The following is a 24149-nucleotide window of genomic DNA, read 5'->3' on the forward strand; positions in this document are numbered from 1 at the left end:
GTTATTGTTACTATCTGAGTATGTACATTATTTTGTGTATATACATATGTAGTTAATAGGGTCAAAGTATTACCAGGTAGACTCTAAAGGCCTTCAAATAGCCCTGCAGCATCTTATCTCCTCTTAATCTTTGACAATTCTTTACATATCAAAAGGTGAAAGCTGCACATCTGAAGACAAGATCGACGATTGTGGCTTGGCAAAAAGCACCGTTTCTGCCTGAGGCATCCGCACTCCAGAACTTCCCGTCCATCGATCGCACCTTTCCTCAACTTCCCCCCCACTAAGCTATTCACCTCCCCACCTCTTTCTCATCCTTCCTCATCCAGAGGATGGCTTTCTTTGGATTTGATACAACCCTACCCAGGGACCGTGATGGTTCAGGGCCCAAAGGGTTCTTCGAGAACCCAGATCCCTTTGCCGACATTGCTCGAGCTAATGCGCTGGGAGATGACGACGTGTGAGCTTATCTTTTTTAATGGCTTGGAATGAGCCATTGTACTCACCATCATTTAGGATTGATTTCGAGGATACCTACGATGGTCTTGGAGACCAGCTTCCCGACGACCAGGACGAGTTCAACGATGACACGTTTGGCGGAGCCGGCCCCGATACATCCGTTGGCAGAGACTTTGATTTCTTTGGAAAGACTGCCCAGGTTTCTGACGCCATTGGCGAGGAGCAGGTTCGGTTTAGCCTACAAAATCCCAATGCAGGTCGAGTCGCTCCCCAGCCCGCCCAAGTTCCTGTTCAGCCGGCCGCCCCCCAGCAGACTACCAAGCGCTCAGGCTATGAGAAGTACTCGGATCCCGGTTATATTCCAGACTTGCAAGCCAAATCTAGTGTTTGGGGTGTCTCACAGAAGAAAGCCGAACCCGCCGCTGCTGCTGCCCCGAGCCGGAAGATGATGAGCTTGGAAGAGGTCGAAGCACAGATGCGTTATCATGGCCATACTACCGCGACCCCAGCCGCAGAAGCTTTCCTGCGTTCCATGGTGGAGCAGCCTCACTATCTACCCCAGCTCCAGCATCTTCAGACGCTTCCTGATGGGTTCCCTCCGGTGCCCCCAGAGTTCATCCAAGCACAGATGAAACAGGGCCACCTACCCCCGCAAATGCCGCACCCACCGCCTGGTATGCCAGAGCTCTACGGTGGCCATGGACATATGCCACCTGGTGCGCCGTTGCACATGATGCAGAACGCCAACCTCCCCCCGCAAAATATGCCGCCTCCTGGCCCGCGCCATGGTGGTCCACCCCAGGCCCAGGCCCAGCGCCCTCAGCAACCCCAGCAGCCCCAGCAGCTTCCTCAACATCAGCAAGGGCCGCCGCCTAGCCGGGGCTCCAACAATGGAATGCCGGTGATCACTAATCCGCAGCAACTCATGCATCTCACAGAAGAGCAGCGTAACGCTTATTTGGTGGAGGATGCTAAGCGGGCAAAGCGCAACCACAAGATTTTCCTCCTGTCCCGAGGAAATGGTCTGATGACCCCGCAGGACAAGAATTTCATCACCCGTATCCAGTTGCAACAGCTGGTCGCGGCTGCTGGAAATGTCGCAGATTCAGATCCCGAGGCCGTGCTGGCGGAGGACTTCTACTACCAAGTCTACAGCCAGATTCGTGGTGCACCACGCCAGCACCCCCACCAACCCCTTGGTCACTTTGCCCAGACTTATCTGCTCCAGACCGGTAACCGGCTCGGCGGGCATCGTCGGGGCAATTTCCAGAGTGCCGACAACCACATGCAGCGAATGCAGCAGCAGGTCCAGCGCGCTGTAGAGGCGGCCAAGGCCAAGCCCAAGAACAAGCAGCTTATTATTGAGGGTAGCTTGGGCAAGATCTCATTTAGCAATGCCAAGGCTCCCAAGCCGATGCTGAACATTAAGCGCCCTGATAGCTCAGAGGGACCTAAGCCCAAGAAGCAGTCGGATCTGAGTCTCAGTGACCGCAAATCAATTCTTACGAATCTCGAAGGTGTTTACAGTGCATTGATGGCAATGGAAGACATGGAGCGCACGATGCCGCCACCCCCCGAAGAAGGCGACGCCGAGGCAATCCAAGAACACCTGGAATGGAGACAGAAGCTTCACTCGCTCAACCAGAAGTTGTGGCGATCATTGAAGGTGATGGAACCTATTGTGCCCAACTCGACGACACCACACCCCTTTATCGCATTCTTGTCATACCCTAAGGGCAAGAAGGCTATTCCTCGCATCTTCCGTCACATCGACCAGGAACAACGTGTCACTATCCTCACCATGATTGTCGTCCACCTGGATAGCCTGGACGTGGTCCGCCTTGCTCAGCCTGTGCCGGGCGAGGCCCAGCCATCGCTCGGTGTGCGCGAAGCCATTGACCTGTTCTCGCTGGCTGTCATGCCCTGCCTTTTGGGATACGTGAACGAGGCGCCATTCAACATTATCATTGGTCTTTTGGGATTGGTCATCAACCAAACCCATGTGCAGACCCTGGCTCGCACCAAGGTTGGCTTGGGCATTTTGACCATGTTGCTCAGTCGTGCTGAGATCGTCAAGGAGGCCGGTCAGGCCTCTGAGCACGATTGGCAGCAGTGGGTTGAGAAGTTCAATGTGCTGTTTGATACATTGGAACTCGGGTTGAATGACATTTTCCCGGGATCAATCAGCTCCGGTGACGATATGTATGTGTGGCAGTTCCTTGCCGCCGTAGGCATTGGCGCCAGTCCTGAACAGCAGCAGCGTCTGGTTATTGCCGTTAAGTGAGTTTTCCGTTTCGACCTAGCGATACCCAGGAATTGTGCTAATTAATTTTTTATAGGGACCGTGTTATGGAAACCGTGGGATACAGCAAGACCCTTCCTGCCGATATGGGCAGTCAGCGTCTGAACAATGTCAACCTTTTCATGCGGGCCATTGGTCTGGATGTTGAGCTCCTCGGTTAAATAGGCTAATTTAAATTTGAGCCTCCTCGGGTATATGCCCGGGCCTTTTAACCACTTCAGAGTCTGAGCTCATCCAGACTTGATTCAATGAGAATGAGCACTGGTCTCGAGACAATGTTGCGAGAATGCAACACACTATCTACCATACCTACAGGGAAATACAGGGCCCTGCCAAAAATCGGGTTATATTATTTTACCTGAACCCGGTTTATTTTACGTTTTTTTTTTTCAATACCAATTTCACTTCAATGTTCTATATTCAAAATGAAGAGTAAATAATATTTGGCCGAGAGTTCACCGGGAACGGACTGGGCCTGGGCCGACTGGACCCCCTTGCATACGTCCTTATTCGGCCCGGTTAAACAACGTTGTTTGCAGGCAATTTGGGAGATTCAGGGGATGCCGGGAAATTCGAGGGATTTGAGGGATTTGAGGAATTTCTCTTTGCGTCTTTGCACATCTTTGCACATCTTCGCATATCCTTGCCCGTTTCGAGACTGAGGGCTGTTTTCACCTCCACCAAACTCGGTCATAACACACATACCTTGATGTACATTATGTTTGCATCAACAATCCGACAATAGTACAATAACCTCAATCAGGAGATAAAAGGAAATTAAAGGTATAAGCATGTAGATCAATGGGAAATTAAACACCAAACAAGAAACAAGAAACAAGAATATCAAAATCAAATCAAACCACCCGGCCGCATCATCACATATCCACGTGGGGAGACGGCCCAGGTCCCCCCCACCTCTAATTTCCCCTTAAAACCTGCCCCTCGTCCGCTTTTTACTCCGGACTCTGCGTACTCTCCATCTTTCTACTAATCATTATACGGAATTTAATCATGTCTGCTGGTTCAGTTCTTGTTGCTGGGTAAGTGGTAAAATTTCCCTATTTGGGATCTTATATTGGAACTACAACTAATTCCCCACAAGTGGCACGGGCTACATTGGCTCCTTCACTGCCCTCGCCCTCCTCGAGGCTGGTTACAAGGTCGTCGTTGCTGATAACCTCTACAATTCTTCACGTGAGGCTCTCAACCGTGTTGAGCTTATCTGTGGCAAGAAGCCCGAGTTCTACGAGCTCGATGTCACCGTGGAGAATAGCTTCGACCAGGTGTTCGAGGCCCACCCCGACATTGACAGTGTTATCCACTTCGCTGCTCTGAAGGTATGTATCCGATGAAATAAGAGAAAAATAAACCGCATAGTATAATCCAGTAGCTAATTCAATTGTCCCAATCCAGGCTGTCGGCGAGTCCGGCGAGAAGCCCCTGGACTACTACTTCGTCAACGTCTACGGCACCATCAACCTCCTGCGCTCCATGGTCAAGCACAATGTCACCAACATTGTCTTCTCCAGCTCCGCCACCGTCTACGGTGATGCCACCCGCTTCCCCAACATGATCCCCATCCCCGAGGACTGCCCTCTGGGCCCCACCAACCCCTACGGCAACACCAAGTTCGCCGTCGAGACCGCCATCACCGATCTGATCAACGCCCAGCGCAACAACGCTATCAATGCCGGTAACGAGGCCGAGGCTAAGAAGTGGAACGGCGCTTTGCTCCGCTACTTCAACCCTGCTGGTGCCCACCCCAGCGGTATTATGGGCGAGGACCCCCAGGGTGTCCCCTACAACCTGCTTCCTCTGCTTGCCCAGGTTGCCACTGGCAAGCGCGAGAAGTTGATGGTCTTCGGTGATGGTATGCAACCTTTCCTCCCCTCTAGTTCCCATTACCAAAGCCCCTAATCTAACACTTTGCCCTAGACTACGCTTCCCACGACGGTACCGCCATCCGCGATTACATTCACATCCTGGATCTCGCAGACGGCCACCTCAAGGCCTTGAAATACCTCCGCGCCAACAGCCCCGGTGTCCGCGCCTGGAACTTGGGTACCGGAAAGGGCAGCACCGTCTACGAGATGGTCCGCGCGTTCTCCACCGCCGTCGGAAAGGACCAGCCCTACGAGGTTGCTCCCCGTCGCGCTGGTGATGTCCTCAACCTCACTGCCAACCCCTCCCGCGCCCACACCGAGCTCGGCTGGAAGGCTGAGCGTACCCTCGAGCAGGCTTGCGAGGACCTCTGGCTTTGGACTAAGAACAACCCCCAGGGTTACCGCCAGGAGCCCCCTGCTGAGCTGCTTGCTCAGCTCAAGAAGTAAATTTACTTCGGCTTCTGATGTAATCGTGTTTGGTGGCTTGTAATGATCTTGCCGTTGTTGATATAGAAATCCTGGGTCTGTTTGGTAGAATACATGAAACGAATTTCCTTTTTTTGTGATGCTTGGTCTATAAATTTGAGCTTGTTCTCTTTGTAATTGTAGAGTACAGTTTTTTTCAACTCCGTCTATATAATCATATCATACTATACATATGTACCTATACCTATAAAACAGGGATACATATACATATCTTCACTATTTCTGACCCTTCCGACTCCTCCTCGACCCATCAGTCTTCTTCCCCTTCTTCTCAGCCGCCTCCTTCGCCGCCTTCTCGGCTTCAAGCTTCTGCTTCTCAACCTCGACCTCCTTCCTCTCCAAAGCCCTCATAACAGCACTCTCCTTCTCCGCCTCCTCAACCATCTTCCCACTAAACTCCCAAAGCTTCTTCCCAACCTCATCATTCCGCACATCAGTCCGCGCATAATCCATCTCCCGACACTCCTTAATCAACCACCCACCCCCACCCCGTCCATACTGCTGCTCCATCGCCGCATACAGAATACTCTGCGCACCCTGCACAGGCGACTTCAAAAACAGCCACCAGATAGGCCAAGTAAGCAAGTACAATGCAAGACCCCACAACGACCCACCAGTCAACCACCGCCGCATACCCGGGGTCCGCGTCAGACCAGGATCAACAACGATAACCCGCGTACAAGGTGGCAAACCGTCCGGTCTCTCGTAAGCATTCAAATGCCGCTGGAACGAGTGTGCGAAGATAGTCAAAGCAAGCTTGCTGAGCGCGTACACGCCCTTGGGCTGTTCGTACAGAGCCGGAGAAGTCTTCGTCCGCTTCTTGACCACCTTCTGCTTGCCGCGTGCCACGGAATCCAGATTGCTGAATTCGCCGCCGATGTAGCTCGAGCATGTTGCGAAGATGACGCGTACGTCGCGGTGTGCGGGCTGTGCGCGGAGCGCTGGGCTGAGGATGCTGAGGAGGTGGAAGTTTGCAAGGTAGTTTGTTTGCCATTCCTGGTCAACGCCGTCTATTGTTAGGGTGCGGGGTGTGGAGGGCTCGGCTGTGCCGCCGGCGAGGATTATGCAGTCTATTCGGCGGGGTGGGATGTTGTCGATCCATTTTGTTGCGAAGGTGCGGATTGAGTGCAGGGAGGAGAGGTCAACTTGTTCGGCGTAGATTAGAGGATTTTTGGTGCTGGTGCGCAGGTCGTCGATGTATTCGGAGAGGTAGAGGTCGGAGGGTGGTTGGCGCGTTAGGAGGATCACTTGGGCGCCGCGAGTTGCGAGATGGCGGACTACTTCTGCGCCTATCCCGGAGGTTCCGCCCTAATGGTTTTGATGTTTGTTAGCTTGGGTAAGGTAATTGGATGGTTGTGCGGTGCTTGAGGGGTGTCTTACCGTCACCATTATCACTTTTGATCGCATCAGTCGCTCGGAGCCGTTGCGGGCTCCTTCGAAATAGTATTTCAGTGCTGCGAGGGCTAGCAACCATGGTGCTATGCGGAGGATTGTCCAGGCATGTGGGATGGACGAGATGCCATCCCGGATACCCTGGGCAATGATGGGGATGGGCATAATTTAATTGAGATTTGAAGATGGGAAGAGAAAGGACAGGTGTGTCCAAAGGGATTTCTCCCAACGTACACGTCCACATCTCCGCTTATCTCTTATCGCCACCATTTAATTCCGCTCCGCCCCCCCGATCTTCGTTCTTTTTCTTCCTTTCCCTGCATTCACAGCTCTACTATTCTCAACCATGGCCTCCGAAGACGAAGACTACTTCCTCCCACCGGAGCAACAGAGACCCTTCAGCTCCGGTGTCCGCCGCAAACGCGTGCAGTTCGTGCGCTCCTCCGATCTAGACACAACAACTGCCCCAACTCCCTCCTCCTCCGGCACCAGCATCGCAGACACATACCTTTCCATTGTGATGAAACAACCAGCTGCGAGTACATCACCGAGTACACCAACTCAGCGCGCACCATCACCACCAATCCGCACACAGTCCGCGCCACCAGCCCAAGACATCATTCCCCCGCCTCCACCCACAGCGGTGCCCGCGGCCCCAGAGTACTGCGACGTGTGCAGCCTACCTCTCCCACCACAAGCCACAGCAGATGCAACGGATCAAAAGGCCCGCCCGCACGAAGCCTCCCTCGCGCACCAGATCTGTCTCACTCACTCCCACCCGCCGTCGCACCTCGACCGCACGCGCTCAGGTCTCCGATACCTGTCTACCTACGGCTGGGATCCTGATAGTAGGCTAGGGCTCGGCGCATCGGGTCGTGAGGGTATTCGTGAACCTATCAAACCTCGCGTCAAGCATGGTACTGCTGGGCTAGGGACTGGGCTTGATCGGGATGGAGATCCGTTGCCGCCTCGACCGGCGCCGCCGGTGAAGGTGCAGAAGCTTAATCCTAAGCAGTTGCGGAATAAGATTGCGGAGGATAAGAAAAGGGCGGAGAGGATGAGGAAGGCTTTTTATCAGAATGATGAGGTACTGAAGTATCTTGGGGAGGGGGTTTAGGTGGATGGATGGATGGTGGAGAGTTGGATATGCTTCTTTTTTTGTTTTGTTTGCGTTTGATGATACCCCCCATTTGTTATTTTATGCTGTGGTTTTATGTGGATATGAGTTTCAAATAAAAATGCAACACTTGTTTCTGTTTGAGTGCTTGACTTGAATATTGACTATGTACTAGGTACTGTAACTTGAAACTAGTGTCCAGATTCTACCTAAAATAAATTGTAGTGCAGTGAAAACATTCCCATGACTTAAACCTTTATAGGACTCAACTTAGGAAAGAAATAAAAAACCGCTGAGAATAGCGCCTTGAATGCTCGGGACCAGACCAGACCAACAGAAATACAAGGAAAAGAATGGTATCACAAAAGCGCTGGACGGGGACAGCAGGACACAGGAGGCAGGGTGGGATCAAGAGAAGTAGAAATGGAGAAAGCTACTTGAAGAAACGGTATTTTTTCTCCTTCTTCTCCTTTTTCTCTTTGTCTTTTTTGTCTTTCTTGTCGTGCTTCCCGCTGCCAGATGAGGCAGGGCTGCTTCCGCTTCCGTTTGAGTTTATTGACATACCAGCCATTAGCGCCTCTGGCGGAGCTGGGGGGTTGAGGTGTGCTGTTGAAACCGGCTTCTTCTGTGGCGGCGGATTGGGAGCTGGTGGGGCCTCGCGCTCGAAGAGATGGGCCGGGGCAGTAGGTTTGGGGCGCTCGGAGGGGAGGTCCAGACGACGACGGTCAACACCGAGGTCGCTTACCTGGCGGAGGAAGAGACCCGGGGTCAGCATGTGCGTAGTGGCAAGGTAGACGTCCCGGTTGTATGCCGCTGAGACTTCGCAGCAAGCTCGGGACTCGCCGTAGGTTGCACCACCGGCCATGAAGACGATTATGCGCTGCCGAGGCTGGTCGATGGATCGTGTACGTGCCCAGGTAGGCTTTGCGCTGCGTAAAGAGGCCTGCTGTGATTGCATTTCTTGTGCAGCTATGGCACCGTCCGTCTCGGTGTGCGGGCGTGTGAAGGGGAAAGAAGTCGGGTCCAGATTGCCCTGGATCTGGTCTTCGAGCATCTGCTTGATAGCTAGCTCGTACCGGCTCAGGCTGAGCTCCGCTGATTCAGGTGGTGGGTTTCGTCGGGTGAACAGAGGATGCACTGGTGGCTTTTCGTCCTTGAGAGGCTTCTCGATACGAACTCCGAGGAGTTCAAGGTTGGCAATCACCCCGCCGTCTTTTGGTGGGAGTCCAGCGTGCGCCATTAGTTTGCGAATGTCACCGCCTAACAATCCACCACGATACATGATGTACAGAAGTATGAGTCGAAGCCGGTCTGGTTGTACGACTGAGTCGTCATCGAGGAGCTGCACGAGCTGCGCTGCTAGGTTCTTTGCCTTTTTGTAGTTCTCATCCAAACCCGTGGCGAATGACTGCTCGGTGGAGCTCACTTCCAAGAGTTTGCGAGACTGGAAGTAGTTCATACACTCTTGCGCCATGTTGAGGTGCAGTGTATAGGCATCCTTACCCTCTTGGAATTCTGTCAGTCCACCCAACATATCCTTGATGGTGTTCACATTAGATTTGTCGTTACTAAAATCCCAATTTAGCAATCCGACTCCGGTATAGGGATGGTCTGTTGAAACTCACTCGTCTGCGAACTGAGGGTTTGCTGCTCGGAATTTGGCAAAGTCCTCGCCCAGTTTCCCAAGCACATCCTTCATATGCATATGACGGTAGTCCACCCAGACTCGATCACTCTCGCCAATCTCCATCTCCTTGACCTCCTCATTTTTGGCGCCCTGGTTTACAACTGTTTTGTAGGTGACCTTGTCTCCATCTGTGACAGGAAGAAGGTCATGGACCATGGCCTGGTATGTAAATTCGTGAAGAAGGGGAGCGAACAAGTCCATGGAGCGGTCTACTACGAGTAGTACGCCTCGAGGGCGGTTTGTTTGAGGCGGGAAGTCACGCTGATGCTGCGCGAACTGATCCAATTCATTTTGAATGAAACGTGCCAAGTGAGAGCACATAACTGCGGCCTCGTGGGTCGGAGATCGGGGCCGGTAGTACCGAATTACAGGGTATTCGCCTAGGGAAGCGCAAAGAGAGACGACCTTGATCCAACGTCAGCAAGCTCAATTGGAATACTTGGAGGGTATATCTTACCTTTTGGGCTAATTCTTCCAAATGACGTCGAATCAAATTGTTGCAACCCGGGTGGAAGAGCACCGGGAAGCTCCACGGATCCCGGAATGTGATCAAGCGTGATTCTCTGGGGTAGAAATTGATGTTCATGGTGTAAAAGTCCGCAATGCGGTCGCGCGCCATCTGAGACCGCTCAATCCGAGATCGCTGTTGCGGGTCAAGGGCTATAAGCTGTGTGAGCGGAATGACGTCGCAAAGGCCTCGGGTTCACCAGCCCACTAACATGAAGTCCACACCAAGAATGCCTTTCTGTATCGGCCCACCTCGAAATCTGCCATTAGACAATCGACCACGTACGATTCCGCGGACAATATGTACAGCGCGTCCATATCAGGATTGGACGGTCGTCGATGTTCGAGCTGCTCGACATCTGCGGTGTGGCATTAGTGAAATTGCTCGAGTCGCAAAGCACAAGACGAGCTCACTGGAAACATTGAGGTTGAGAATTTCCTCTTCCTTCACAGCTCCGTCAATCAATTTCTTGCTGGTCTCATCCACCACCAAAACTTTCCACTTTTAGGGGGAGGGTGCCGTCAGTATCCGCGGTAGAGGGGTTGATCGGAGGGGTTGGGCTCACCTCATGGCCACCGGTATTGCGGATTGTGTTTAGTATAACTATTGCAGAAAGTTCAAGGTCAGCCAGGGGTGCTTGCAGGAGGTAGTAGGAGTAGTCACCCACAGTCGCGTTGAATGTTAATTATCGAGGAGCCCATGATGGCGGGCAGCCCACAACTTGGGGCTTCGGGGTGAGGACTAGAACAAAAAAGAAAGAGCAAAAAAAAGCTGGCAGATAGTAAGGAAGATTGACTAGATGTTTAGTTTCAAGGCCCTGGGGAGGAGGAGTTGTTAGGTGGCCGTCTGAGGTATATGAAGGGAAGATGATTTTCCCCACCATTGGAGCTTTAAAGTGGATCAGGTCGATAAGGGAACTTTTTGGTTTCTCCTATGTCCTTTCTTTTTCTCTCTACCCTTCTCTTTGTTAGAACTGTTCAACTGTTCAATTTTCTTTGTTCTCGAATTGTTCTTCTCTACGGGATTGGAGTCCCCATCCTCCAGGAATGCAGCCATGGACTGGCGGTAGTCGCTCTCTCTGCGCTTTGCGACCCTTGACTCGTTTCGCCGTACGACCCTTCACCACAACCTCGATTTTGCAGCGATCGAAAAAGGTCAAACCCGAGATCTCCCCGGACAGAAAATCGGACGCAAAAAGAAGCAAAACAGCTATTGGGGCTTCCGCCGGAAGAGCCGCCCGACAGGATATTGCGGCCGCACGAGATTTCAACGAACTGGTGGAAGCAACCCTGCGCGATGTATACAGCAAGCTGAACAAATCAGGAGAATCACTAGAAGGATGGACTCAATTCGAACGCCAAATAAAAAACGCCTGCAAATCAGATGATAACAAGGCATCTGCACAATGGGGACCCCTTCGGCATATCAAGGTAGCGCTGCAAAAGGCCTACCTCGCCTCCGGAATTCAGGGTCTGCGAGAGGAGGTGGAATATATGCAGTATTCGGAAAATATCACTGCCCGATTTTCGGCACCTATCCTAGAAGCACAGCAGGAAGTGACCGACCTTCGATGGCCAGCCGAGTGGTATCCGCGCGCACGATCGATGCAGAGAACAATTCATCTCCATGTTGGGCCGACAAATTCTGGAAAGACCTACCATGCATTGCAAAGGCTAGCGAAAAGCAAGAATGGGTTCTACGCAGGTCCGTTGAGATTGCTAGCGCAAGAAGTATATCATCGATTCAAGGCAGATGGGGTTCCTTGTAGTCTCGTCACTGGTGACGATGTCAAATTTCCCGAAGATGATCAAGTGCCGCGCATTACCAGCAATACTGTCGAAATGGTCAGCCTGGGGCAGGAATATGATGTTGGCGTGATTGACGAGATCCAAATGATTGCCAACTCATCAAGAGGATGGGCATGGACTCGAGCTTTCCTTGGTGCCCAGGCAGCCGAACTGCACCTGTGCGGTGAAACCCGCGCCGTACCATTGATTCGGGAGCTATGTGCACTCACGGGAGATAATTTGGAGGTTCACCGCTACGAACGTCTGAATGGCCTGGAAGTGATGCCGCACAGTTTAAAGGGTAATCTCAAGAGCCTGGAAAGGGGTGACTGTGTAGTCGTCTTCTCCCGGAAAGGTATACACACCATGAAGGCGGACATCGAGAAGACCACTGGAAGACGCGCGGCCATCGTTTATGGCGGTCTGCCTGCAGAGATTCGGACCCAACAGGCGAATCTGTTCAATGACCCAGACAATGACTATGACTTCCTCGTGGCGAGTGACGCGATTGGCATGGGTCTTAATTTGTGAGTTCTGCCCTCACTGGTTATATTTGCGCTTCCATACTAACCCACAACAGGAGCTGCAAGCGTGTTATCTTTGACACCCTCGTCAAGCGTGGCCCGACTGGACTTCAACGGCTTACTGTTCCTGAAATCAAACAAATTGGCGGGCGTGCTGGTCGATATCGTCCAGCCAATGCCACTGAAAGCACAAATGAGGAGCCTAACGTGGGCCTGATCTCCTGTCTCGAAGAGGTTGACCTTCCATATATCCAACAGGCTATGAAGTTGGAGCCCCCACCGCTGAGTGCGGCGGGCATCTTTCCTCCAGAATCTGTTTTCCGGAAATTCGCTGCCTACTTCCCACCAGGTGTACCTTTTGAATATCTGATCAAGCGGGCTTTGGAAATTGCCAAGGTCAATCCTTTGTTCTTCTTGTGTGACCCTGCCAGCCAATTGGAAAACGCTGAAATTATCGACACTGTGAAAGGACTACCGTTCGAGGACCAGTTAAAGTTTATGGTTTCTCCAATGGATCGTAAAAGCTCCGGCTCGCGTGATGTTACTGGTGCTATGGCGGACTGCGTAGCTGAACACCATGAAGGACGGCTTTTGGACATCGCCTCTCTCAACCTGGAAGTCATCGAACAGCCCGTTTCTGGCAGCAACAGCTATTTGCATGATCTGGAGAGTCTTCACAAGGCTGTTATCTTATACCTGTGGCTCAGTTTCCGATTCGGTGGTGTCTTCACTGACCGAACTCTGGCAAGTCATGTTAAGGAACTTGTTGAAGAGCGGATGGTTCGGGCATTGACTGAATTCTCCGCTAACAAGAGGCTGCGGCAGGGTGCTTCTCTGAAGCGCCAGATTGCGCTGCAGAAACAGTTGTTGGAGCAGGAACGTATGGGAGTGGCTGGAGACTGGATGAAACCTTCGGGTGAAGGAGAGCAGATGGAAATCAATCTGCCCGCAGAAGCTGCTTCGGAGGTTGCGCAGGCTGCAGAAGGTGAACCGTCCAACGACGAACTCTCATTATTTGAGCCATCACCGGAGGCACAGGGCGAGGAAGAGGGCTCATCCCCCGACTTGGACGACTCGGAAACTGACCCAACAGAGTCATACTATGACACAGAAGTCCCTAAAGAGTGATGAATATGTACAACAAAAAATATGTATATTAGATGTATAAAACCAATCTCCAATGCTCAATACCTAATACTTAACGACTTCTTTGCTATTACTTTTGGATCTATTGTGTGTCTCTTTCGGCTTGCATTCATTTTCAATTGAACAGATTTGAATATTTTCGATATTTACTGTCATAATGTCACCATAAATCGATAATGAAGTCTCACTGATTGTAGTTAAGTGCTAGTGACTACATACAGCTCGGTTCATCGATGAACTCGGTGCTAAAAATCGTGTGTACCGCCTTATCTTATCGGTGGCAACTTCGGCCACACTAATTTTCCGCCAAGATCCCGAACTGCGACAGGCCTCCGAAGAGCTACAGAGTAGCAGTGTTTTGCGCACTCGCCAATTTACACGTCACCTATCCAGCTTTGCTGGCTTTATCTTTTATTTGGTTGGATCTCTTTTGCTCCACCACCCATCATGGATGACCTCGAGTCTCTGGAGCTGTTCTCGCTCGTCTCGCGCGTGACGAACGAGTTCGAGAACCACCTGGGAATCGCCGACAAGACTCTCGCAGAGTTCGTGATCGATCAGCACCTCAAATGCAATGGCAAGTTTTCTGATTTCAAGAAATTTTTCGACGATATGGGCGGCGAATTCCCGCAGAGTCTCTTGGAGAGCGTCGACCGCATGGTGCTCACGATGCACCCCAAGTACAAGGGAAAGAAAGCGGAGAAGGACAACGGAGCTTCTGATGCGAACGACGACATGGCCTTGCTTGATGCCCTGGAGCAAAAGTCTCGCGTGTTCAAGGGCCTTGCGGTCCCCGATACAGAGAAGCGCTGGGCGGAAGAAGACTACACAGATCGCCAAGTGGCAGACGAGGCCGATGCACAAGCGGATGCGATGGACGACACTTTCGCCATGCTGGAGGGCTTGGCAGGAAAAGCGAAGGAGGACAAACCACATGCATCGAGAAACGATCGCGGGACCAGGAAGCGGAGCCGCAGCCCCGAGAACAACGATTACGACCGTGGACGGCGCAGAGACAAATACCGCTCGCGATCAAGGTCTCGAAGTGCCCAGCGGTATAACAAAAACGACGATCTCGTGGACGAGTTCGGTAGATCGATTGGAAAATACGGCAACAGGGAAGACAGCCGTCGCAACGGCCATAGCGACCGTCGGAGACATCGTGATCGCGACGAGGATAATGATTTCCGCCGCCCTCCGCCTGTCGAGCTGGATGACCACCCCGTTCTTTTCAAGATCTATGATGGAACCGTGACGGGTGTGAAAGATTTCGGTGCTTTCGTGAATCTGAAGGGCGTCAAGGGGAAGGTGGATGGTCTTGTTCACGTTTCAGCAATGCAAGAAGGAGCACGAGTGAATCACCCCTCGGATTTGGTATCGCGCGGACAACCGGTCAAAGTCAAAGTGGCTAGCATCGACGGCACTCGCATTGGACTGTCCATGAAAGAGGTGGATCAAGTGACAGGCATGGATCTTGTTCCCCAGAAGCGCCTCGCTTCTGGTGCAAATATGGAACGTCTCGATGGTGGATTCGCAGATGACAGGTACGGCAGCCTTGGCTCCGATGTGCCCGTGATTGAAGGGTCCGGAGGTCGGCCAATGAGGAACCGAAAGCGCATGACTTCGCCAGAGCGCTGGGAGATCAGACAATTGATCGCCTCCGGTGTTGCCTCTGCAGCAGATTATCCCGATATTGACGAGGAATATAATGCAACGCTCACCGGCGAAGGCACTTTCGAAGAGGAGGAAGATGTCGACATCGAGGTCAAAGACGAGGAGCCTCCTTTCTTGGCTGGCCAGACGAAGCAATCCCTTGAACTTTCTCCTATTCGTGTTGTCAAGGCTCCCGATGGTTCAATGAATCGTTCTGCAATGGCAGGCACTAACCTTGCCAAGGAGAGACGCGAATTGAAGCAGCAGGAAGCACAGGACAAGGCGGCTGAAAAGGCGGCAGATGTCGATCTCAATGCACAATGGCAGGATCCCATGGTTGCACCGGAAGAGCGAAAGTTTGCTGCTGATCTTCGGAGTGCTCAACAGCCCAAGCAGGATGAGGCTGTGCCGGAGTGGAAGAGAGCAACGATGGGCAAGAACGCATCTTTTGGAAAGCGCACGACCATGTCCATGAAACAACAACGCGAGAGTCTGCCCGTCTACAAGTTCCGGAAGCAATTGTTGGATGCAGTTAAGGACAATCAAATGATGATTGTCGTTGGAGATACAGGTTCTGGAAAGACCACGCAGTTGACGCAGTACCTGGCCGAGGGCGGATATGGAAACAACGGAATGATTGGTTGCACCCAACCTCGTCGTGTTGCTGCTATGTCAGTGGCCAAACGTGTGGCTGAGGAAGTTGGTTGCAAGCTCGGAGCAGAGGTTGGATATACCATCCGTTTCGAGGACTGTACCAGCCCAGATACCAAGATCAAGTACATGACCGATGGAATGCTTCAGAGAGAAATTCTTCTGGATCCAGACCTCAAGAGATATTCCGTTATCATGCTTGACGAAGCGCACGAGCGGACAATCGCAACTGATATCCTGTTTGGATTGTTGAAAAAGACAGTCAAACGACGACCCGATCTCAGGCTGATTATCACGTCCGCCACACTAGATGCTGAAAAGTTCTCCGAATACTTCCACGGCTGTCCCATTTTCTCCATTCCCGGCCGAACTTTCCCTGTCGAAGTCATGTACTCCAAGGAGCCCGAATCTGATTACCTGGATGCCGCGCTCATCACTGTTATGCAAATTCACTTGACAGAACCGCAAGGTGACATTCTGCTCTTCTTAACGGGCCAAGAAGAGATTGATACGGCATGTGAGATCTTATTCGAGCGCATGAAAGCTTTGGGACCTACTGTTCCTGAATTGGTCGTCTTACCTGTCTATTCTGCACTACCTAGTGAGATGCAGAGTAGAATTTTCGATCCGGCACCTCCAGGCGGACGTAAAGTCGTCATTGCAACCAATATTGCGGAGACCTCGATCACAATTGATCAGATTTACTACGTCATCGATCCCGGCTTCGTGAAGCAGAATGCCTACGATCCGAAGCTCGGCATGGATTCCCTTGTGGTGACTCCGATTTCCCAAGCGCAAGCTAAGCAAAGAGCTGGCCGTGCCGGAAGAACAGGACCTGGAAAGTGTTTCCGATTGTATACAGAGGCTGCCTATCAGTCTGAAATGCTTCCAACAACCATCCCCGAAATTCAGCGTCAGAACCTGTCACACACCATTCTCATGCTCAAGGCAATGGGTATCAACGACCTTCTCCACTTCGATTTCATGGACCCACCGCCTACCAACACTATGTTGACAGCCCTCGAAGAATTATATGCCTTGTCGGCACTTGATGATGAGGGTCTTTTGACTCGACTCGGACGAAAGATGGCCGATTTCCCAATGGAGCCTGCACTTGCCAAGGTGCTTATTGCATCTGTGGATTCGGGCTGCTCCGATGAAATGCTTAGCATTGTCGCCATGCTGTCAATCCAGTCTGTATTCTACCGCCCCAAAGAAAAGCAGCAACAAGCAGACCAGAAGAAGTCCAAGTTCCACGATCCCCACGGCGACCATCTGACCCTCCTGAATGTCTACAATGGGTGGAAGAACGCTGGCTTCAACAACTCCTGGTGTTTCGAGAACTTCATCCAAGCACGACAGATCAAGCGCGCACAAGATGTGCGGCAGCAGCTGATGGGCATTATGAACCGCTATAAGCACCGCATCGTCTCTTGCGGCCGGGATACCATGAAAGTGCGACAGTCCCTGTGCACTGGCTTCTTCCGTAACGCAGCGCGCAAAGACCCCCAGGAAGGATACAAGACCCTGGTCGAAGGAACGCCCGTGTACATGCACCCCAGTTCCGCAATGTTCGGCAAACCGGCCGAGCACGTCATCTACCACACCTTGGTCCTCACCACCAAGGAGTACATGCATTGTACTACTGCTATTGAGCCGAAATGGCTCGTGGAGGCGGCGCCTACTTTCTTCAAGGTTGCACCTACGGATCGATTGTCGAAGCGCAAGAAGGCGGAGCGCATCCAGCCTCTGCACAACCGCTTTGCTGGCGAAGACGATTGGCGTATTTCTGCCCAGCGGCGGCAGGGCAGAGGTGGTGGTGGTGGAACTTGGGGTTGATTTATGTTGTTTTTCCAGTATACCAGCCACGGTTGTAATCGTGCTTTTCTTTCTTGCGTCTTATATCTCTCTACCATTGTGCTTTTGCATGAATCACTTAGCTCAAAATACCGGAGTTACTTATTTTGGATCTAGTTCTTGTATGATATCTAGATGGGAATATTACTGGTTGTTCCATTCACCACTAAACAGCCCTCGGTGATGCTGGTAGTTTAAAATTCACCCAGCATCCTGCAGCAAACCCCCCTCCCCTCTTCGTCGTAAGTACATCATGTCTTCCAAATTTTCAACCTATTTAGATTACGCATCCAAGTGCAAAAGCACCGGAGGTATTGAATCTGATGTTTGGTTGGGCGCACCAACACCAGGTATGTATATTAGGCGCTTAGGACGATTATTGTAGCAAAGTTGTGTATTGTGTCATTGTTTGAAAAAGCTCAGAGAGCTAACAGAGGTAAGAATAACTTCTAGACCTTGCTCCCCCCCCAGGCGTCGCTTGAGATATGTGCCAACTGATCAGGTGGGATTTCAATGCCATGCTCGGGCGGGACTGGTTGGCGACAAAACAATTCCTCAAACTCGATTGTCAAGGCTACTGCTGGGCTAGTGGTAACCTGTGCGCCGCGGCGGGAATGTCGTAATGGACTGCCGTATAGTTGGGACGTAGCGGGGCCGCTGGTGTCGCAAGGAGCTGATGTACAGTCTCAAACTTGATTTTGGGTGTCGTTCATTTGATATGATTACAAGATTCACATCGCCCTTCGAGTTCGTGGGCCACCATTCTGCATCTGCCTTCAACTTTCAAGGACTCAGAGATTCCAACTTCGACCACAACAGTCGGCTATCTTGCATTCGCCCTGGAACAGGTTGGGTAGGGACCCACGACTCATCGGCCTCCTTTGAAGAAGACATACCTCGGACGCGTTTAGACCCTACCGGGCGAATCGACCGATGCAGTCTCATATCGCGTAGCACATTTTACACTTCACAAAACAGGCCGCGTGAAGCTGTTTCATGTACGGGCGACTATTGGGACCACCGATACATAACTCTCTCACTGGATACACTTTAGAATAGTATAACTGTGTATATAGTTTTAGTAAGTATTGGATAACCTTGGAAGGTTTGTAGAATGAGTCATCCTTACCTTATCAATCGGATGGAGATTGGAGGTGATCGGCACTGTACCAGTTGGCAAGACGATGGCAATGGTGCTTGTTCATCGATTAGGATGATTGGCACATTGTGCCAGTGGGGATGACAATGGTGATCGTTCTCGTCGACGACGAAGAGAAAAAGAACAGTCGATGAGGATGATCGTCACACCATGTTAGAGGGCGAGAAAAGTGAAAGAAGAGATGAAGAGATGAAGAGATGAAGAAAGAAGAGAGAGGGGATGGGAGGGGAGAAAATAATGGAAAGAGATGTCAGAGATGTCGGATGGGGAAGGAGCAGGGGGGACTTTAAGGAAAAGCCGCTCTTAAGAGATGCTACTCCTTAGGTATTATAATTTGATTCATTTAGCTTAAGATGGTATTAGGGTATGGCGGTAATAACTGATACACGAGTATTCGCCATGACGTGAAGAACAAGCCTCATTTTATACATAAGAGAGGATATATAGATATGCGATTCGGGATCATTTTCGTAGGGCTCAGCATCATAACAGATGTTACTCGTCAACTTTTCATTATCTATCCTGTGTTATCTCACGCACCGACGGACTCTATCTGGGATGGCTCGCGAACAAGGAAATACTCCACCATGGGCTCCGTTCCACCATAATGGGAGTAGTCCACGGTTACCGTATCTACCAATTTAAAGCCAAGGTTGAGATATAGCTTCAGTGCAGCCGGTTCCGACATCACATATGTCTTCACTCCTTGCTGATCTGCGATCTCAAGTCCGCTTTGCACGAGCATGCTTCCGATGCCTCGGCGCCAGAACGAAGGGTCTGTCGTCAAATAATCAAGAGCTGGAGAGTACTATCAGTCATCCGCCTAGTAGTGATATATCGATGTGCATCGTACTCAGAAAGGGTCCATCTGACATAATTCGAGCATCCGCTTCTTCGAGCGGTGCACTTCGAAAACGCATCATCTCCCCGGGGTTTAAGCCTATAGGCTGTCCATTCCGGGTATTCTCTTGATACCGTTTCTCATACACTATGCGGTCGGCGGGAGTTCCTTCGGCTACCTGCGCCTCCAGCCAAACATCGCCCTTCTTTACCAAAATTGGAGGGAGTGACCATCGCGCATACCCCACCACTTGACCGGTCTCGACATCGATAACCTTCTGATGCCGCTTGGTTTCTGTGCCGGTCACCAGATTCCAAGGAAGGCGCTCGATGGCCCCAGGGATAATTCTTTCAGCAGATGGGTCATCCCATAGACATTTCCAGTGATGGTCGGTGAGACGAGCACCCATCATGGTCGCTGCGAGACCCGGAGCATCTTCCGGGAAACAGGGCTGAATAATAAATGGCATAATGGAGAATGGGGAGAAGGTTTGATGGGCTTCAGCTTCTGGCCGGGGGGATGCGGTGGTTGATATAAAGAGGGAGCATCTTGACACGTTTCAATTTGGGTAGTAATGGGGGTAAGATAGATTACTAGGCTAATCTGGAACAAAAGCTCTGAGGCAACAGTCAGATACTACGTCATATGCCTCGAACTAGCCGAGTTTAAGCAGCGTGACCGAGTTGATTGTGTAGGACTCGTGTATACAAGCTAATGATGGTCTGCGTTAGACATAGAAACGAAGAGCCTGTTAGCTTTGCTGATGCCACTGGACTCCGATAAGCACGTTGTATGTATCTGGGCGATTAATATCACATCAATAGATGATTCAGTGTTATTTCCGCGCAGGACTATTTCTACTACCCTGGTCAAGCCATTATTTCAAAGATATTGTATAAAGGATGGAGAGGAATCGACAATTACATCTGTTCATAGCAAAACGAGGGAGATGATGTTGTCTCCACTTATTGAAGGCTAATGGCACACCGCCTTCATATTCATCCGACAGAAAGAGGCGGTGTATCCACAGTTTTGTACCGGGCGGGGAGACCTTGACCAATCAACGAGCTGGAAATGTCGATGGTATCGGAACATCGATAAAAAAAAATAAGTTACAACACCAACCCATCAAATCATGTCGCACATCACAGAGCATCCCTGTCGGGCGAAGAGAAGAAAGCTTGATGATCCTAAGCCAGAGAAGCAGATCGTTACATCCAATATCAAGTCTGCTGCCTCATTGCGCGACCTGCTCTCTGTCCAGCAAAATGCCCCGTTGGCAAAGCAAGGTGAGGCAGATTGCAAGGCTTCAAAGCTACACCAAAACTGACTAATAGATAGGTATAATCAAGTTTAAAGAGTTCTTGGTGTCAATTGCGCACACAGAAAAAGATAGCGACAAAGCAGAGAAATTGCGTGTCCTCAAGGAGTATTGCGATAAGCAAATCACCAACTCCGGAAAGGAGGATGAAACCTCAGTTTGCTTTGCGGACATCATCCAATCTTGGTCATTTGGCGATAGCAATAACAACGAGCCTTTACTGACCAGTGTCCCTTCTGTTCTTGCGATCTTCCTTAAGACGATTTCATCGGAACTGGAGTTCCGGGAATTCGGAATCGCCCTGTGCAAGCACCTGCTGCAGAAAGACCAGCTGAGATTGTTTAACCGCGGTCTGACGGCAACCAAGTCTAAAGAGCACTTGATCTCACCATGTCTGCGTTTGCTTACCGAGATCGTGACTTTTGACGGTGGAGCAGTTGCACGACAGCTGTACCTTCGCCGGTACATTACCTTTAAGCGACTGGAGGTCTTCTTGACCCCCAACAAATCACAGGAGATCTCAGAGGATGAGTCCAACAAGTCGACCCTCAGACGCAATGCTCAGCGATACCTGCTAGCGAATCTGAGAGTTCAGCATGCTTCCGAGAAGAATGATATCATCGAACAGCACAAGATTACCAGGTCTTTCCTCGAATATATCCGGAAGGATCCGCGGGATACTGTACTAGAAATTATCAAGGCTATCGAGAGGGACGTGGTACAAGATTCCGCTCTGTCCCGCAAATCGAAGAGCAAATTTTTCAACAGACATAACCTCGAACGACTGGTGACACTATATGGCTATGACCGAGAGTCAGATGAACCTAATGCTGGAGGAGTTGTCATTGCCAATGAGATCCACCGAGTCATGATGAATGTGTGCAAAACTGCCGGGCTCGGCGTTCTCTTGCCCGAGACCGGCTGGTATCCCGTCGGAACCGATCCAGAGACATTGGCTGTTGATGACGATGCATGCATTGAATTGGGCCTTGATTCCCCTATCTACGTCGACAAATACCGCGAGTCTGTCCCCGTGCGGAACGGTTCCCTTTCATTCCTCATTCAGTGCCTTCGGCCTGATGTTGATAGTCTTCAAATTGAACTGCTGGTGTCAATCTTCAGGGTGGCACCAGAGCTCATTGCCGATTACTTCTCGAGGAAAACCATGTTCATTTCAGACCCGAAGGCTACTCCTTCATGGATGGCTGAGTCCGCTTTCCTTTTCTCAACTGTGCAGTTGCCTGTCCCTGCAAACTGTGGCTGGAAGGATAAGCAGCCCATCCTGCCGCCGCCGGTTTCTATCGTCATTGAAAATATTCTCCCTCGCCCCCTTGGCCAAAAGATCATGACCCGCTGCCTCAACCAGAATGCGGAGATTATTACTCTATTCGCTGTGCGAATCCTGACTCTTGCGTTCACTAAGCTGCGCGCTGTCCTCAAAATCTTCCAGGCGGATCACGGCCAAGGTCAGCTTTTCTGGAATCAGGCTTCTGCCAAGTTGCTGGCAGAGTTCTCCCGCCGTTGCCCTGCTGTCAAGGATGTTGTTGTCCTGTTCCGAAGAACAGAAAAGGATGACCTGACCCAGCAGGAGGCTGTTGCAGAACTCTTGACCTGTTACTATGAAGTGATGCCGGACATTGCTCTAGAGGAAAACTTTGACGTCTCACTGGTCTTGGTGGATGTCCTCAAGCGACTGGAAGCCCCAGACGTCAGCACGGATGATTCCGAATCGCTTTTGAGTCAACTTCAGAGTATCCTCCAGATCGCACAGCAATCCGCTTCATTGCGTTGGTGGCAAAAGCCGGCATCCATGCAATATTCGCCCTTCACCTCAATTCTCAAGGTTCTGATGGATACTTCGGATAAGGACTCTTCGCGCAGTATCTCCACCCTGCTCAAGACTGTTCTGGTTGATAACTCTGTTCTGCAAAGCTCCCCACACGCATTCGCATCTGTCTTATCAAGCCTTGAGAATTCCGAGGCTGACGCTTTGCACCAACAGCTGGTCTTCTTTGATAATTGTGTCTCACGTGTCGCCAAGAAGCCCGTTCACTACCAGGATCTGCTACAGTCATTGTCCGAGGATGTGTCTAGAACTACTAGCGCGCTTGTCGCTGCTATTGTTGAGCAATGGCCATTTGTGGTCAAGAGTGGAGATGCATCCACAGAAGCTGCCGTTGGAGCCTGGATCGCAAGTCTTCTGGGTAACCTGAAGCAGGCGGGTGAGAGCACCAAGGTTCTCAAAGCTGCTCGGGATGCTCTGGTTGAAGCAACCGAGACCAAGAAAATTAAGTCTCTTCTTAAGAAGTCCCTGAAGGAGGTAGATGATGCCGACAATGAGGACAAGATGGACATTGACTCTGGCTTCAACGTGCCTACTTCATCCAACAAGGCCTCTGCCGTTGACCTCGACGAGATCTTTGGATCCCTGCCTACCGAAGGCACGACCCACAATGCCCTGAACAAATGGGAAAGAGAGGACATTGCAGAAGCAGTGGACCAGGGTCACGTCTCCGAGTTGATGCTCTGCCTTTGTTCGCAGCACGAAGAAGTCCGGAGACAGGCCTTCGCCAACATTATTCGCTTCATGGCCAAACTCAAGGAGTCTACCTATGCAGAATGGCGCACAGTGTTTACTCTAGCTGGTGAGCTCCTCGAGACAGTCAACAACATTGGCATGGAGAAGCCCGTTCCTTGGATTGTTGGCGAATGCGCCTCGAACTGCCTGGAGGTTCTCACAGACCCCCTCCATAAGGTCTACGGCAAAGTCAACAAGTTCCTGCAAAAAGCACCATCCTGGGAAGTTGAGAAGATCCCAACTTACTGGGTCGACAAAATTCTCCTACACGAGCCCGAGTTGGATGATGGGTATTTCGAAGAGATCGACTGGCTCCTGAACCTGTTTATCAAGGCACTCCGCACCGAGGCTGTAAGTTGCTACCTTCCCGGTTTTACACTCTAAAATCACAATTGCTAACACATCAAATCTAGGATATGGAGGTTTACCGTCGAGCCAATGTCTTCGAGCGCATTCTTTCCCTCTACCAGTCCCCAACTCTCGGCCCAGGAGCTCGAAAAAAGATCCTGCATATTGTGTACCGCGCCGCCCAGGTCGGTGGCAGTACTACTTTGATCACCCGTTCCGGTGTCATCAGTTGGATCCAGATCCAAGCTGCAGAGGCTGATGCGAAGGAAGCTGCTCAGCTTGCGGCACTTGCTCGTGCTTTGTATGAGAAGTGTGATCGTGAGCGAGTTGATGGCTGGAGTAATGGGACTCTTGGGCGGGTCGTTGACGAGATTCAGGCGCAGGTTTGAGGGATTGGAATTTGTACAATAGCAGATTGGATCATTGGCGTTCTTGCCTTTCTGGTCATAT

At 51.1% G+C, this 24149-nt stretch overlaps 9 protein-coding genes across 9 annotated transcripts; 6 read left to right on the forward strand and 3 right to left on the reverse strand.

The window, feature by feature from the left end:
* Positions 1–332: 332 nt before the first annotated feature.
* On the forward strand, positions 333–2922 carry PEX2_107720 (deadenylation-dependent mRNA-decapping factor PAT1; the record flags this gene model as incomplete). Its single annotated transcript, XM_016748040.1, has 3 exons — positions 333–460; positions 517–2739; positions 2799–2922. The coding sequence occupies 3 exons, from the start codon at positions 333–335 to the stop codon at positions 2920–2922; spliced, it is 2475 nt and encodes an 824-aa protein (XP_016594882.1).
* An 850-nt stretch (positions 2923–3772) lies between these two features.
* PEX2_107730 (NAD-dependent epimerase/dehydratase family protein) lies at positions 3773–5091 on the forward strand (the record flags this gene model as incomplete). The annotated part of the gene is made up of 4 exons (XM_016748041.1): positions 3773–3801; positions 3864–4098; positions 4175–4631; positions 4697–5091. The coding sequence occupies 4 exons, from the start codon at positions 3773–3775 to the stop codon at positions 5089–5091; spliced, it is 1116 nt and encodes a 371-aa protein (XP_016594883.1).
* A 255-nt stretch (positions 5092–5346) lies between these two features.
* PEX2_107740 (putative oxidoreductase) lies at positions 5347–6687 on the reverse strand (the record flags this gene model as incomplete). Its single annotated transcript, XM_016748042.1, has 2 exons — positions 5347–6438; positions 6511–6687. 2 exons carry the CDS (start codon positions 6685–6687, stop codon positions 5347–5349), a joined length of 1269 nt encoding a protein of 422 aa, XP_016594884.1.
* Positions 6688–6868: 181 nt separating this feature from the next.
* Positions 6869–7639, forward strand: PEX2_107750 (putative G-patch domain protein; the record flags this gene model as incomplete). Its single annotated transcript, XM_016748043.1, has 1 exon — positions 6869–7639. The coding sequence occupies one exon, from the start codon at positions 6869–6871 to the stop codon at positions 7637–7639; it is 771 nt and encodes a 256-aa protein (XP_016594885.1).
* Positions 7640–8072: 433 nt separating this feature from the next.
* On the reverse strand, positions 8073–10535 carry PEX2_107760 (Sec1 family protein; the record flags this gene model as incomplete). Its single annotated transcript, XM_016748044.1, has 7 exons — positions 8073–9207; positions 9265–9731; positions 9784–9986; positions 10046–10192; positions 10248–10335; positions 10400–10437; positions 10502–10535. 7 exons carry the CDS (start codon positions 10533–10535, stop codon positions 8073–8075), a joined length of 2112 nt encoding a protein of 703 aa, XP_016594886.1.
* A 345-nt stretch (positions 10536–10880) lies between these two features.
* Positions 10881–13273, forward strand: PEX2_107770 (ATP-dependent RNA helicase SUV3; the record flags this gene model as incomplete). Its single annotated transcript, XM_016748045.1, has 2 exons — positions 10881–12148; positions 12202–13273. The coding sequence occupies 2 exons, from the start codon at positions 10881–10883 to the stop codon at positions 13271–13273; spliced, it is 2340 nt and encodes a 779-aa protein (XP_016594887.1).
* A 465-nt stretch (positions 13274–13738) lies between these two features.
* Positions 13739–17434, forward strand: PEX2_107780 (uncharacterized protein; the record flags this gene model as incomplete). Its single annotated transcript, XM_016748046.1, has 1 exon — positions 13739–17434. The coding sequence occupies one exon, from the start codon at positions 13739–13741 to the stop codon at positions 17432–17434; it is 3696 nt and encodes a 1231-aa protein (XP_016594888.1).
* Positions 17435–19143: 1709 nt separating this feature from the next.
* On the reverse strand, positions 19144–19921 carry PEX2_107790 (GNAT family N-acetyltransferase; the record flags this gene model as incomplete). The annotated part of the gene is made up of 2 exons (XM_016748047.1): positions 19144–19409; positions 19465–19921. The coding sequence occupies 2 exons, from the start codon at positions 19919–19921 to the stop codon at positions 19144–19146; spliced, it is 723 nt and encodes a 240-aa protein (XP_016594889.1).
* A 666-nt stretch (positions 19922–20587) lies between these two features.
* On the forward strand, positions 20588–24088 carry PEX2_107800 (NPA1/URB1 family protein; the record flags this gene model as incomplete). The annotated part of the gene is made up of 3 exons (XM_016748048.1): positions 20588–20741; positions 20794–23702; positions 23765–24088. 3 exons carry the CDS (start codon positions 20588–20590, stop codon positions 24086–24088), a joined length of 3387 nt encoding a protein of 1128 aa, XP_016594890.1.
* Between the last annotated feature and the right edge of the window lie 61 nt (positions 24089–24149).

This window comes from Penicillium expansum (genome assembly GCF_000769745.1).
Source record: "Penicillium expansum strain MD-8 chromosome Unknown contig370, whole genome shotgun sequence".
NCBI classification, from domain to species: Eukaryota; Fungi; Ascomycota; class Eurotiomycetes; order Eurotiales; family Aspergillaceae; genus Penicillium; species Penicillium expansum.